This window comes from Lygodium microphyllum, chromosome 6 (genome assembly GCF_053477565.2).
Source record: "Lygodium microphyllum isolate KBCC chromosome 6, Lygodium_microphyllum_v1.1.10, whole genome shotgun sequence".
Classification (NCBI taxonomy): Eukaryota; Viridiplantae; Streptophyta; class Polypodiopsida; order Schizaeales; family Lygodiaceae; genus Lygodium; species Lygodium microphyllum.
In genome coordinates this window covers 79,755,071-79,770,380 of record NC_141140.1, presented here as the reverse complement: position 1 = coordinate 79,770,380, position 15,310 = coordinate 79,755,071, and the positions used below count along the sequence as shown (strand labels likewise).

Here is a 15,310-nt window from a genome sequence, read left to right as displayed (position 1 = left end):
AGATCTTGTTGAATCTAGTACCTATATTTAAGTTTGCAAATGGTTTAGTCAAAATAGCCAACCATACTTGTTCCACGCTTCCATATGCGTATGTGTATGCATATGGAAACAATTGCTGAGAGAATGAGGAAAATACTTTCTTCAGAAGAAGACACAGACTTTAGACCAGGCAAACCTATTAATAATTGCTCACAAACACCTAATAGTCTTCAATGCTTCCGTTCACGTATGTGTGTGCATATGGAAACAATTGCTGAAAGAGAATAAGGAAAATATTTCCTTTAAGAAGGTAAAGTTTCTCACAAACACCAATAGTCTTCAATAACTATCAGTCACAAGAAGTTGGGCAGGTGGGTGGTTTCCATAGCGCGCACAGAATCATTGATTGATAGCGCAGTTCAAATCTTGAATTGGGATCCTAAGATTTGCAATTACTTGCCTTATCCACACTTGTGAGGCCATACCTTGCATGTGACAGACACGTTTTCCATGTCCTTTTGTGGCCATCTGCAATAGCTTGAACCTGCACTAGTATGAAACTGATCAGAGAACATGCTTACACAAAGGAGAGGAGGGTAAACCAACAGGTGGAGATAAAAGAAACACACACACAATGGCTGTGAGCCAAATCTAGCTAGTCTTAAGATATGATTATATTGAGTGAATATTATTGCTCATGATGGGAATTGTTGTGCTGCAAACAGAACTGTTTTAAACAAACAATGTCCCCCTAGCTGTCTGTACTTGTAAGAATTACACTTGCACTATGAAATGGCCGCAAACAAGAGTCCATAATTAGGGCATAAGTGAATATCATTGCTGAGGCTGGGAAATATTGTGTTGTAGGCAGAACTATATTTACAATGCTCCCTGGCTGTGTACATCTAAGGATTACACTCTTTGCTTGCACTAGGAAATGGTTGCAAACAATAGCAAGCCCGTCAATTGTGTGTCATAGTTTGGACATGGCTTCATTGACCAACTGACGCCGCAGTATCTTGCCTGCTGCAGACTTTGGGATGCTGCTGACAAAGCTTACCCTCCGGACCTTTTTGTAAGGAGCCACCTATGATCACCCAATGAAATGATAATAGGTTTAGATTGGACTATACATATAGCTATGTTGCCTCCCTACACTATTTTCTCTTTCTTTTATACTACTTACATGTTCTGCCACAAATTTTATCACATCCTTTTCTGTTAATACGCTCCCAGGCTCTTTCACAATGAATGCCATAGGAACCTGACCTGCTTCATCATCTGGGTACCTGCATAAGGAGTAAAGTTATCGCCATAAATCCAAAGACTGCAAAATATGGCAAAAAATTGACCATAACAGAAAAGGCGCTGTGATTAACGTACGGTATCACTGCAGCATCAACAATCTTAGGATGTGACAGAAGTAATGCCTCTAGTTCTGCTGGTGCAACCTGTTGAGAATAAATACTTTGTTGTACTCTCTTTTCTTCGTGAAGATAATTGAATTGTTGTTGTACTCTCTCTCTCTCTCTCTTTTTTTTTTTTTTCGTAAATCTCTCTCTCTCTCTCTCTCTCTCTCTCTCTCTCTCTCTCTCTGTGCATATTTATATTAGTTACTGAAAAAGTACAAGAGCCACAGATGAGCTAAAAGGACAGGAGGGCCAAGGAGGAAAATGCAGTATGTCATGAGACAAATCCTCCCCGGGGACAAGCCCTGCATGCTGCACCATATCAAGCTGCTAGTGAAGGCCTTTCACTCGAGCAATGTGACATCAACCAGAGTGAAAAAAAGAGCCATTCCAAGTGATCTAGCTATGCCAACATACCAAGAAACACACAAAGAGAAACACTATTTTCATGTTTGGCTAACACCCAATCATAGGGACGTAGTACAAGTCCCACCAATTGTCGCCAAATCTTTAACAGAAGAGACCAAGTCTTTCTTGCTACCGGACAAGAAAGAAACTTATGACAAGAAGACTCCATGTTTTAGTGCAAAAGAAGCAAGAGCCATTAGATATATTTCATCTAGAGAGGGGCTGAAGCAAGAGGCAAGCCACCGATCAGCATTCTCCAAAGAAAGACCTTGCATTTGAATGGATTTTATCGATCCAGCTCTCCATAATAGTCGATGACCACCATGTCCTGCTTTTACGAAGGCTCAAGACAAAATTACCCTTAGTTGCCAACCAATGACGATCCCTAATAAGCAAGTGATAAATCTGATTAACAAAAGTAGACTCCAAACAAATGGTAATTATATTAATTACTGAAAAAGTACACGAGCCACAGATGAGCTAAGAGGACAGGAGAGTGGAGGAGGAAAATGAGGCTATGCCATGAGACCAAATCCTCCTAGGGACAAGCCATGCATGTTGTACCATATCAAGCCCCCACTGAAGAAGGCCTTTCAATTGAGCAATGTGACATTAATTGGAGTGAAAACTAAAGGCATTATGAGTGATCTAGCTATGCCAACATCCTTAAATACAAGATTCAAGCTAGAGTGTCTAGAGATACCATCCAATTGTAAACCATATGCAAGTCTCTAAAGTAATCAAGGATTGTATTCAACATTGTTTGCTTTATGTCAATGATTTCAAAGATAACATGAATGTTGAAAACTAAAAGCAGAAGATTTTCAAGCAATGAGGAATACTTATGACCAAGATGTTGATTTTGCAACAATTTGGGCCAATTTACAGCAAAGAAGTTCTCAACCAAATTATTCCATTAAAGACTTTTTTCATGAATAATTGTGTTTGTGTCACTCATCCTGTTCAATAGAAGGTGCTTAAGGAAACTCAACTCTCTTCTATAAGCATGAGGAAGAACATGGGAATGACAATACTTTGAACTTAACCAACTCGATCAATTATCACCATGACATTTAGGGGGGGGGGGGGGGGGAGAGAGAGAGAGAGAGAGAGAGAGAGAGAGAGAGAGTAGTGTCTACATAAGGCCAATGTGGCTATGAGACAAAATCCCAAGTACATCCATGTCTAATGTCATCTTATCATTAAGGTAAAGATAACATTAAAAATAAGTGGGTGGCCTATGAAACCATGCTGAGAATAACTATACAATGGGACTATACTAGGGTTGAACCACATGTAGTGTTGTCCCATCGGTAGAAAAGAAAAGGAGAACCCGATTTGATAGAACCATGTACAAAAATGTGGTGGAGACAATAGGCTATAGCTGATCTCAAGATCTCCACATGATCTCAGCTATGATGCAGTCCCTAGCTGCTTCATTGATATGCCTGGTGGTGAGTCTTCAGTGTCTCATAATAATGGCTCTAATCCGACTGTGGTGCAGCATCCTCGAACATGGTCCTGGTAGACAGGGCCATCGTGCTTGACAAGGGGAAACGGCTCTATCCAATGTGACTCCACAGTGTGGCATGTAAGGTGTCTAGCAGGATGGTTCTGTCTTTCCTAGGTTAGTAGTGTCTAAAAAGTCAGGTCTGCGGAAAAAGACTGTCACGGCTCTATGTGTGGGTCCCTTTGGACGAGCTGGCCTCTTGTCTTGCAATAGTGTTGTGCGGTGCCTCCAGAGCTCCAAGAGGAAAAGACCTAGGCATCTCTGGTCCTCGTACTCCATCACGCGACGAAGGGGTCCAAAACCAACATCTCCCCCTTTACAAGCATTTATTGAAACAAACCACGGGCACCGAGTGCCTAAACCATATACAAAAGGACTAATTTGCTGCAATTCTAAAAATTAGGATTTTGAAACTTTAGTTTCTCCAAACTTTAAGCAACAAGTTGATTTTCTTCTTTAGTGTTTGGATTAGATCAAACTAAGTAGAAAGTGATTTTTGGATGAGAGACAGATGGAAGAGTACAAAGCATGTGGCTGAAACTTTAACATGAGAGCTTATTCCAAATGAAGAGAGAGACCTCCAATATATAGGTGTGGTCTTGGGTACTCAAAAGTGAAAAGTAAAGGCTACAAACGAGTCTATCTTCTACCCCAAATCTTTGGCTCTCTATGGCAATTGGTTGCAAGCTCACGCCCGTCACGTCATAGGCTGTCCCCCGCTCCGTCTAATCGCACCGGCCCCAGACCTATCGCGCCTATTCATTAGCTCGCTCCCCACGCTAAGTCCCTCTCGTCCCAATGGCTCGCAACAGCCCGTCCACGCCTACCTGCCGACTTCCGCCCCAACGAATCGCGGCCGGCTTGTCTACTGCCGCCACATCCACCCCCGCTCCCCCGCCCGCCCGCCCGCCTGCCCTGTTGTTCCTCCCTCCCCTCCAGCGCGTTGCGTCTGTCCGCGATCTTGGCTCCGCCGTCCGGCAAGCCTACCACCCCCCGTACGGCGCCCGTCGTATCCCAACCATCCGTGGTGTGCAACACCCCTCCCAACTGCCAAAAACAGCAACCTTCCCCCCTCCCCCCCCCCCTCTGGCCATCGTTTCCCCCCCGACCCTCCAGTTGTTCCCTCTATCTGCAACAACTCTCCCCCTCAGCTAGCACCGCGACGTGATTGGCAGTCTTCTCAGAAGGCAAACACAATGGAAACCTCTAGTCAGACGCCGACGCACTCAGGGAGTGCCCCCTAGTCAAACACCTTGCGCGTCGTCCTCTTTGAGGAGCAGCTCTTAGCCGTCCGAGCTAAGGAGCTGGAGCTAAAGGAAACAGCAATTTATGGTCAGGTAGTAGGACAGTCCCAGGAAGGGCCCAACTTCGAGACTGGCTTCACTCCACCCTACGCGTCGGCACAGCGCAAATCGTGGAGGCGGTCCTAATGGGCCAAGAGATCTTCATAGTCCAACTCACTTCAGCAGATACAGCTCACGAGTTACTTGCCAATTCACCTTATGCGTCCACGAAGGGAGTCATATACATGGTCCCTTGGTACAGTGGCTTTACTGCGGAGGCATTTGCACTCCACAATAGGTTTCTTCGACACTCGGTCACCCTTATTTTCCTTGGCCTGGCAATAGAGTATCGCCAGTTGGTGGAAGACTTTGGACAGCTCTTCAGCATTGTCCTTGCGTCTTTCATGGATGTAGTGACAGCAGCACGAGTTCCAAAGGTACGGGTGGCAGTGGAAGAGGTCAAGAATATCCCACAGTTCCTAGAGATTGAGGTGGGCAAGCACTCCTTTAGAAAGCAGGTCATTGTGACAGGGCAGCCAAGGCAGTGCTTGCGCTGCCACGACTTTGGGCACCAAGCAGTAGAGTGCACGCGCTTCAGTGCGAGGGCGGCCCCGCCTACAAGCCCACAGGTGGATGCGGACGTTTTTACACGAGTACAAAGACGACAAAGAGGGAGACGGCAGGGGGGATCGCAGGGAACTCCTCAAACACAGCCACAGCAAGGTGATGGAGAGCAAGCATCCCCCTTTCCCCCCCCCCCCCGACAAAGCACCACGCACCACCCCCCTCCTTGCCCTGCCCGAAAGGTCCATAAATCTCCACATCTACCCCCCACAGAGACATCTCAAGCCGCCTCACCTGAGTGCCCACAGCCCCCACACCCTCCATCCCCCTCGGCCCCTCCCTTAACTCTAGCATATACCCCCCCCTCCCCCAGAGACACGGCCCCCTCCCCACATCCGCCGGGTGCCTCCACCCTCCCTATCGTCTCCCGATCCTCACCACCCCCCCCCCTCGGGCCCTGCCCTCCCCCCACTAATATCCACCCAGTTCAAGCGACCCCTCCCCCACCCATCCCCACCCTCCCCCCCCCCAGGAGATGAGGAACCCCAAACACCGACATCTTCCATCCATCGGCTCTCCAGCCCTCCTATCCCCCCTTGCAAAGCCACCAATTCATCTACCCATGCCGCACGCCACACTTACTCGAGACAGGCGCAACTGCTACCACGAGTTTTTTCGCAGTGGGCCGTGGTCTTATTTGAGAGTTGCAGAGCGGGAGTCTTCCCACTACCCCTAGAGGTGGGACTCTTCGTGGTACGCAAGGCTAGGAGCAGCAAGGTCCATCTACTAGCACCACCGGATGGACCAAATTATGCCTTCCTATGCCAGACCTCTCACACAGGAGGATGGATGACGACTCAGGTAGAGAAGGAGGTGAAGAGCCAAGTGGCAGACCACATCTCCCTGTGGATGGGAGAAGGGGGTTTAACACTCTTCTCCCAATAGTGGCCAGGCTGTATGATGGACATCAACTGGTGGGTAGGGGCCAAGGTTCCTCATTTGAGCATTATCTGCCACCGACTACTACAGGCGCCTATTCCAGCAGCAGACAGCCTTAGCGACCAGGGAACAACGATGTAGACAGCAGATTTGGAATCACATCCCGTTCCTCATCACAGAGGAGATGGGACGCTCCCTCCTAGCCCCCTTCACAAAGAAGGAACTTGAGGAGGCCTTCCATACACACGATGGGGGCAGAAATACCCATGAGAGGATGCCCTCTCTAAGGCCTTCTTCACTACCTTTTGGGAGGTGGTGAAGGACCCCCTACTGGTGGTATTCCAGGAGATTTTGACCTCAAGACAGATGCCAGGGAGTCTCTCGGCAAGCTTATCAGTCTTCTCCCTAAAGGGGGAGACAAGTCGGAGCTTTCCCAGTGGAGACTGATCACCTTATTGTCAGTGGCCTATAAGGCACTAGCAAAGATGATTGGTAGGCGACTACGTCCTGTGCTTCCAAACATTATCCATGGCACACAGACAGGCTTTGTCCAGGATAGGAGCATCCTTGATAATGTATTCACCTTCTTTGAGGTGACAGAGTAGACCCAGCACAGTGGGCAGAGACTGGCCGTACTAATCTTGGATTTCGAGAAAGCTTATGACAGGGTGGACTGGGATTTCCTAGAGGGCACCATGGTGAGGTTGGGTTTCCCCCAGGCTTGGATTCGCGGGGTCTCCGCACTCTACAAATCGGCCACGAGCAGGGTTCTCATAGGTGGTAGGCGGAGGGAGGAGTTTCGGCTGGAGAGATTGGTCCGGCAAGGTTGCCCACTGCCCTACACTTGTTCCTACTCTTTGCAGAGGCGATGTCCCACTTCCTCAGGTCTCGGGTGAGCGGATTACGCGGTCTCCACCTTCCCGCAAGGGGGGAGACGGAGTTGCTAGACTTAGAGTCTGCAGATAATACATCACTCTACATTGAGGATGATGTGTTGATGCTAGAGAGAGTGAGGTTGGCTCTTGAGGTGTTCTGTTTTGCAGCGGGAGCAAAAATCAACTCGCCGAAGTCGGTTGGTTTTCTCACAAACCCGGACTCTAGCACGGAGTGGGGCGTCCATCTGGGATTCAGATAAGTGAGCAAATGGCAGACCGTCCGTTATCTAGGGTTCCAAGTGGGACTTGACATCACTCCTGCCCAGCAGTTTCTTCCAGTCCTCAACTCCATTTGGAGGAAGCTAACCTATTGGAGCACGGCTCGCCTCTCACTAGCAGGCCGAGCCCTGGTGGTTAATCAAGTCCTCCTAGCAACGGCCTGGTACATCGCCTCATGTTGGTGTTTCTCGTCATCCTGTGCACGACAGCTTCGCCGCTTGGTGCACAACTTCTTGTGGTCCGGATTAGACGGTTCCAGGGATTTTAAGGCCAAGGTGGGATGGGCGACCATCATACGGCATCGTTCAAAGGGAGGGCTCGAGATCATAGACCCAGAGTATCAGAGTATGGCCCTCTTGGGCAAGCTAGTCATCCGTGGTCTCACACCAGGAGGGAAGACTTGGAAGATCCTACTACAAAAGGGTCTTCAAGAGTGCAGATCGAGGCTCAGTGGTGAGTGGAGGCCATCCCTGAGATGGATCTTCACATCAGCCCAAATCACCCCCCTCCCCCAAGATCACCTTTCCTACGCAACTTGCTCCGAGTGTGGCAGAGCCTCCATAAGGCCCTGATCTAGAGCCCCCCAAGCTACCAGGAGGAGATAGACCGTCAACCGGTGATCTGGAACCCCCAGATCAAAGATCAGGATGGGGCTCAAATTGGCGGGTGCCCCCATATCCAGTGGGCTATGAGTGGAAGGCCGGCTTGGCTCGTACCATAAGGGCATGGCAAGAGGTGTACAGGTTGGTGGACGAGGAGGTATTGCGGTGAGTATCAGGCTGCCAAAGAGGAGTGGAGCTGAGGAGAAGGGAGATAGATGCAGCAATTTCTCAGGACTGACTTGCTCCCCCGATACGAGAGCCAATAGAGCCCGGGGAGATATGGCCCGCTAGGTTTTCTCCAACAGGTATCCCCCTCTAGGTGGCAAGTAGAGTGGGTGTGGCACTCCACCTGGGACCTTCTTCACCATACAGCAGGGGGGGCGTCTAGCTCTTGACAGGGGGCAGCAAAATGAGGAGATCGTTGTCCTTGCATGGAGGAGAATCTGAGTGATTGGCCTGCAAGGGAAGACATGGCGACTGGACTCCTTTGTCTTCAGGGAGGAGTTCAGGGGAGTGGTGCCTTTGGATCTGGGAGGATAGGCCACTTGATGAGCTGGAGTGGAATCTAGGGGAGTGGCTATGGCCGGCCACAGTTGTCGCCAAGAAGCCACCGAGACTCCTGGCGTACACTGCTAGGATACAAGAGGATATGGATTGGGCACCGTCACGTAGCAGGCACTGGGTAGAGCATGGCATCACAGAGCCTTTCCGACGGACCTTCTGGCACCGCCTATGGGATAGCTGGAGACCGAGGAGGGTATCATACTTCTTATGGCTAGTGGCACACGGAGGCTTGACAGTGGAAAGTTGGCTTGCCCAAATGCAGGAGGGAGTTTGTAAGTGTTGCACACAATAGCCTTTGGAAACCCCAAAACACTGCCTTTGGTCGTGCGAGGTGGCCCAGCTAGTGTGGAGAGAAGCATACCGCATCCTTCGCCACATGGCTCCCAGCTTTGGATGCATCTCTTGGAAAGCTTTCTACTGGCAGGCAATCAGCCAAGGCCGTCACCTTTTGTATGAGGCCGAGATATAGGATACGATATTCATTATCAAGGCAGGGTCGTACGCAGTGGTCAGTTTAAAGGCTCTACCTGTTCGCCAGGTACTGGAGCCCACAGCAGATCGCTCTGAAGTATAGGAGATTATAGAGAGTCTTACTAGATGGCATATCTGAAAGGCGCGGTGTCATGAGGTTTTTGGCCAAGAGAGACTTTCAGTACAGGCAACCTTAGCAGAGCTCTAGACCTCCATCATCCACTTCCTCCGCGGACGAAGGGATCAAGTGCAGGGCGAGCTCAGGGCTCGTCAAGAGCTCCGCTGTCATTTCATGCGCACTTGGGACGGCCCTGTTTTTCGATGCAGGCAGGCAGCTCCAAATGGCGTTATGCCCCTCCCCCCCCTCCCCCCCTCCATGGCTTCTTGCCCCCATCCCTCCTAGGCCGCCCTAAGAGGCTTGTACATTTAATATATTTATGACTTTGCATCAGCTCCAGTTAGTTTATTGAGCATGAGCACTTCCTTGTATTCAAAGATTTTTTTCCTAAAGTAATATAATTAGCCACTCTTTATTTGCAAAAAAAAAGGCTACAAGTGGATAAGTGTTTGCTGAAAATGACAAGTGTAGGGACACTTCTCTTCAAAATGACACATGTCCTCTTTTAGATGCCATATGCTACTTTTCTAGATAAGAAGCTTCCAAACCTTCTACTCTAAAAATCTCTAAAATGGTTAAGAATTTAAGATAGCTGTTAAAGACAAATTTGTTCCTTACGAAATTTCAGAGCATTTGACGTGAGTAAAACTTCCATTTAAGCAACTTTCAAAAATAGTAACCTCCTAAATTTTAGTAGTCGCCAAATTTAGCTTCTAGATAGCTTCATTATATAGATTCACCGGTTCTTGGTTTGTTTTTTCCTTCATGAGCATTCGGTTTCACTTTCTGAAACCATTCATTATATGGGCTTCTATTCAATGTGACTATCTAAGTGTAAAAGTCTTAGTCATCTAAGCTTTTTTGTCAATCTAACTGTCTGACTAAACTTTTAGTTTCTCTTGGGTATCTCGTCAATGACGACCCAAGTATAATTATAGGATGTTCTAGCCACTAGCCACCCTTAAATAGAAAGATGAGCATTTAATCAAATTTTCAAACACTTATAACAAAAAATGAATATATACTTAATTATAGTACATGAGCATCAAATTAATTTGAAATCATTAGGCCAATATGTCTTGGTAACAATTGATATACAAAAGGTTTGTTACATCCCTCCCTCTTGAAATCTATCTTGTCCTCGAGACGTTGGTTGAAGTATTTTTTATCTTACAGTTTCTTCATAAGCTACAAGTATTTCTAAATAGTCTTTAGAATACTCTTATGGCATCCGTTTAAAATCTAAATAAGAGTAATTTTTATATTTCAAAAGAAATTTTCTAGAAATGTTTCTTGCTCGTTTCTTGATCATATGAAAGGCTATTTTCTCTAGTTAAAGCATCTGCTTCTATTCATCTACTTCAGGTGGATCCACTATTACAGGTTCTAATTGTGGAGGCCCTTCATAAGACTTCAGAAGATAGATATGAAAAGCATTGTGAATTCTCCAATGCTCTGAAAGTTGTAACCTGTAACAAACATCATTAATCTTTTCAATGACTTGAAATGGCCCATAATTTCTTAGTGCGAGCTTAGTGACTTCGGATGAAGGCTTGTTAGAGCTTCTTAGATGAGCTTTGTCAAATTTCAGCCACACCCAATCTCCTCCTTGTAAAATCAATTGGCTTCGATACTTATCTAATGTTTTTTTTTGTTTTTTTTTCCTTAAGATCTTTGGATAGCTCGTCTAACTTGGGCAAAAGCTCTATTCATATCACGAATGAACTCATCGGCATGAAATATCTCCTCATTTGTTTTAAGAATAAATAATAAGAGTAATTTTCCATATATGATCTCAAATAGTGCTTTACCTATAGAAGTATCAACTATGTTGTAATAAACATATTCTACCAAAGCTAAATACTCTTCCCATTGTTGGTTGGCTTCATGACAATAGCACTTCATCATATCCAATTTTATGAGATTGGCTATCCCACTTTGACCATTTGTTTAAGGATAGTAAGAAAAAAAAAAAGGTAAGCTTTGTACCCAAATTTTCAAAAAGAGCTCGCCAAGAGAGATTAGTGATTTGTGGATCTCTATCACCCACAATGGATTGTGATAACCCATGATACTTAAAGATTTGTTGAAAAAATATTCTAGCCATATGTTGAGACTTGATAGTCTTTTTTACTAGAATTAAATGAGCATGTTTACTAAACCTATCAATATAGTCGATTTGCCATTATTGTCATTTGTTGTTTTGGCAAGCCAAAAATAAAATCCATAGCAATGCTTTTCCAAGGTTGGCTTGGAATTGATAATGGTTGCAAAAGCCTTGCATGCTTTTGGCGATCTAACTTATTCTTTTGACATACAAGATATTGTTTAATAAATTGTTCAATGTCTTATCGAAGACTTGGCCAAAAGAAATACATTTTAAGTGTCTTGATTATGGACAAAATACCACGATGATCCATGCAAGAAGTCACATGACATTCCTCCATTACTTTAGGCGTGAAATCTTTAGTAACACAACTTATTCTCCATCAAAAGAAATCCGTCCTTGATAGCATAAGAGTTTACCTTTTTACCAAGTTATAACCTCTCCCAGATAATTTTAAAATATTCATCAGAAGCATACATGTCCCTTATACTAGTGAAATTCGTATGATGAATCATGGACACTGCATGAATCTAAGTTCTTCTTAGCAGAACATCAGCTGCATTGTTTTGCTTCCCACGAATATGCAGTATTTGAAAGTTAAATTCAGCTAAATAATTGGCCCATCGAATATGCTTCTCAGAAATCTTTGGTTGGTTGAGAAAATATCTCAAATTATCATGGTCTATCTTGATGAGAAATTCTCCACCTAAAAGATAGTGTCTCCAATTTTTTAAAGTTTGAATAATAGCCATTAACTCCTTTTCATAGATAGTGAATCTCTTCTAGAAAAAATTCACTCTTTTTGTCATTCACATAAAGTTTGAGTTTGTGGAATTCTCGAAACACAATTTTCAAGTGTTGCATATGCTCTTCTTCATCTTTTGGATAAATCAAAATATCATCAAAGAAAGTAACTCTAAAATTCTGATGTGCTCTAAATATTCTTCCCATCATTCTATTAAAGGTTATAAAAGCATTGGTAAGACCAAATGGTAGCACAAGAAACTCATACAAACCAAAAGTTGTCCTGAATGCTATTTTGTGAATATCTTGATAATGCAATCCTTATCTAATGGTAGCTGCTCTTTAAGTCAATCCGTCCGAATACTTTGGATCCATCCAAGATATCATCAATTCTTAGAATGAAAAACCTATTCTGAATTGTAATTTTGTTGAGGGCCCTCTTGTCCACACAAATGGACCAAGATCCATCTTTCTTCTGTACTAAGAAGACTGGAGAGCAAAAGGTTGAGGAATTGGATCTTGTTAGACCCTTCTCCAAGAGTTCATTCACTTGCTTCATAATCTCCTCTCATTATGTTGAACTCATACAATAGGGTGGCCTATTTGGAGATAAGCTCCATGATTTGGACAAGAATTAATAGCTTAGCAAGCAATGACATTTTATTCCATGTCATAAAACATTAAAATCCTCAAAAGCTATAAGACTTTTCATTTATTATATCTTTAGTCTAAATGATATACCTTTTAAAATCATCTCACATAGAGAGTTCAAAAACATAAGTAACTTTTGGTGTGCTTTATTTTTTAGAAGTATCGACAACTTCCTTAAGCCTATCAACTTGAGTTACAGCTCATTGTAAAATACACACTGATTTTAATGTAAGTTTTCTTAAGCCTTACATAGGACCAGAACTGGAGGAATCCCTTTTGCTAAAGATCCTCTAAAAGTTGAAAAAAATAACAATTCTTGAAACTTGAATAGATCTTGTTTCAGAAGGATTGAATCACAAGAAATGACCTTGTGACACACAAATTCTTGCTGAAATTTAAAGATTTACCGATGACAAATACACAATGGATAGATGAAAAATTTATGCGAGATTATCTAAACATTCTTTGACCATATGAAGAAGCTTTTCAACTAATGACAGTTGAATAAATGCCAAAGGGTTGTCAAAACACAATAGAAAAAGACATTTTATTCCATGTCATAAAACATTAAAATCCTCAAAAGCTATAAGACTTTTCATTCATTATATCTTTAGTCTAAATGATATACCTTTTAAAATCATCTCACATAGAGATTCCAAAAACATAAGTAACTTTTGGTGTGCTTTATTTTTTAGAAGTATGGACAACTTCCTTAAGCCTTTCAACTTGAGTTACAGCTCATTGTAAAATACACACTGATTTTAACGTAAGTTTTCTTAAGCCTTACATAGGACCAGAACTGGAGGAATCCCTTTTGCTAAAGATCCTCTAAAAGTTGAAGAAAATAACAATTCTTGAAACTTGAATAGATCTTGTTTCAGAAGGATTGAATCACAAGAAATGACCTTGTGACACACAAATTCTTGCTGAAATTTAAAGATTTACCCATGACAAATACACAATGGATAGATGAAAAATTTATGCGAGATTATCTAAACATTCTTTGACCATATGAAGAAGCTTTTCAACTAATGACAGTTGAATAAATGCCAAAGGGTTGTCAAAACACAATAGAAAAAGACATTTTATTCCATGTCATAAACATTAAAATCCTCAAAAGCTATAAGACTTTTCATTCATCATATCTTTAGTCTAAATGATATACCTTTTAAAATCATCTCACATAGAGATTCCAAAAACATAAGTAACTTTTGGTGTGCTTTATTTTTTAGAAGTATAGACAACTTCCTTAAGCCTATCAACTTGAGTTACAGCTCATTGTAAAATACACACTGATTTTAATGTAAGTTTTCTTAAGCCTTACATAGGACCAGAACTGGAGGAATCCCTTTTGCTAAAGATCCTCTAAAAGTTGAAGAAAATAACAATTCTTGAAACTTGAATAGATCTTGTTTCAGAAGGATTGAATCACAAGAAATGACCTTGTGACACACAAATTCTTGCTGAAATTTAAAGATTTACCCATGACAAATACACAATGGATAGATGAAAAATTTATGCGAGATTATCTAAACATTCTTTGACCATATGAAGAAGCTTTTCAACTAATGACAGTTGAATAAATGCCAAAGGGTTGTCAAAACACAATAAAAAAAGAACTTACATCCTTTCTAGTATATCTATATAGTCAATAATTTCTTAAAATTTATTTCCTTTGTAATTACTAGATGCTAGATATACAAAAAAGTGTATTAGAGCTAGTCACTAATGCGAGTAGTCTCTAATTATGGTGGATCCATATCACCCTTTCATGGAGGAGGATTCAGGTGGTGGGTCTTCAGGGGAAGACTTGGCGACTGGACCCCTATGTTTTCTGGATGGAGCTCAAGGAGTGGCGCCTTTGGATCTGGGAGGGTAGACCACTTGATGAGCTGGAGTGGGATCAAGGAGAGTGGTTATGGCCGGCCTCTGCGGTTGCCAAAAAGCCACCCAGGTTCCTAGAATACACTGCCAGGATTGGCAGACATGTACTGATGCAGGAGGATATGGACTGGGTGCCGTCACGTAGCAGGCACTGGGCGGAGCACAGCGTCACGGAGCCCTTCCAACAGACCTTCTGGTGCCACCTATGGGATAGCTTGAGGCCGAGGAGGGTGTCGTATTTTTTATGGTTGGTGGCACATGGAGGTTTAGAGGTGGGAAGCTAACTTGCCCAAATGCAGAAGGAGGGAGGTTGTAAGCGCTGCACACAGCAGCCTCTAGAAACCCCAAAGCACTGCCTTTGGTCTTGTGAGGCGCAGCTTGTGTGGAGAGGAGCATGCCGTATCCTTCGACGTATAGCCCCTAGCCTCGGGTGTATTTCATGGGGAGCTTTCTGTTGGCAAGCAGTTAGCCAGGGCCGTCACCTTTTGTATGAGGCCGGGATGCAGGACACAATTTTCATGATCGAGGCAGGGTCATGCGCAGTGGTTGGTTTGGAGGCTTTACCCATCCGCCAGGTACTGGAGTCCACAGCAAACCGCTCAGAGATATGGGAGATCATAGGGAGTCCTACTGGATGGCATATCTGGAAGGCGTAATGCCAGGTGGCTTTCGGCGGAGAGAAACTTTCAGCACTTGCAACCTTAGCAGAGCTATGGACCTCCATCATTCACTCCCTCTGCGGCCGATGGGATCAGGTGCAGGGCGAGTCCAGGGCTCGTCAGGAGCTCCGTGGTCACTTCATGCGTACCTGGGGCGGCCAGGGCCTATTCTTTGTGATGCAAGCAGGAAGTCCCGTTTGGCGATATACCACTTTCCCATGGCTTCTTGCCCCCATCCCCCCTAAACCGCCTTGAGAGGCTTGT

The 15,310-nt window shown here is 44.3% G+C and overlaps 1 protein-coding gene across 3 annotated transcripts in view; it reads right to left on the bottom strand.

The window, feature by feature from the left end:
• Window positions 1–607: 607 nt before the first annotated feature.
• LOC148034723 (beta-phenylalanine coenzyme A ligase-like) overlaps window positions 608–15,310 on the bottom strand; it is a 70,748-nt gene continuing 56,045 nt past the window's right edge. For all 3 annotated transcript variants that reach the window (XM_087679684.1, XM_087679683.1, XM_087679685.1), the window contains 3 exons: window positions 1,363–1,430; window positions 1,166–1,268; window positions 608–1,066 (listed from right to left, as the gene is read on the bottom strand). In XM_087679684.1, the coding sequence (XP_087535810.1) occupies window positions 953–1,066; window positions 1,166–1,268; window positions 1,363–1,430 (285 nt within the window). In that variant the 3' untranslated portion in view covers window positions 608–952. The remainder of the gene's footprint in view (window positions 1,067–1,165; window positions 1,269–1,362; window positions 1,431–15,310) is intronic.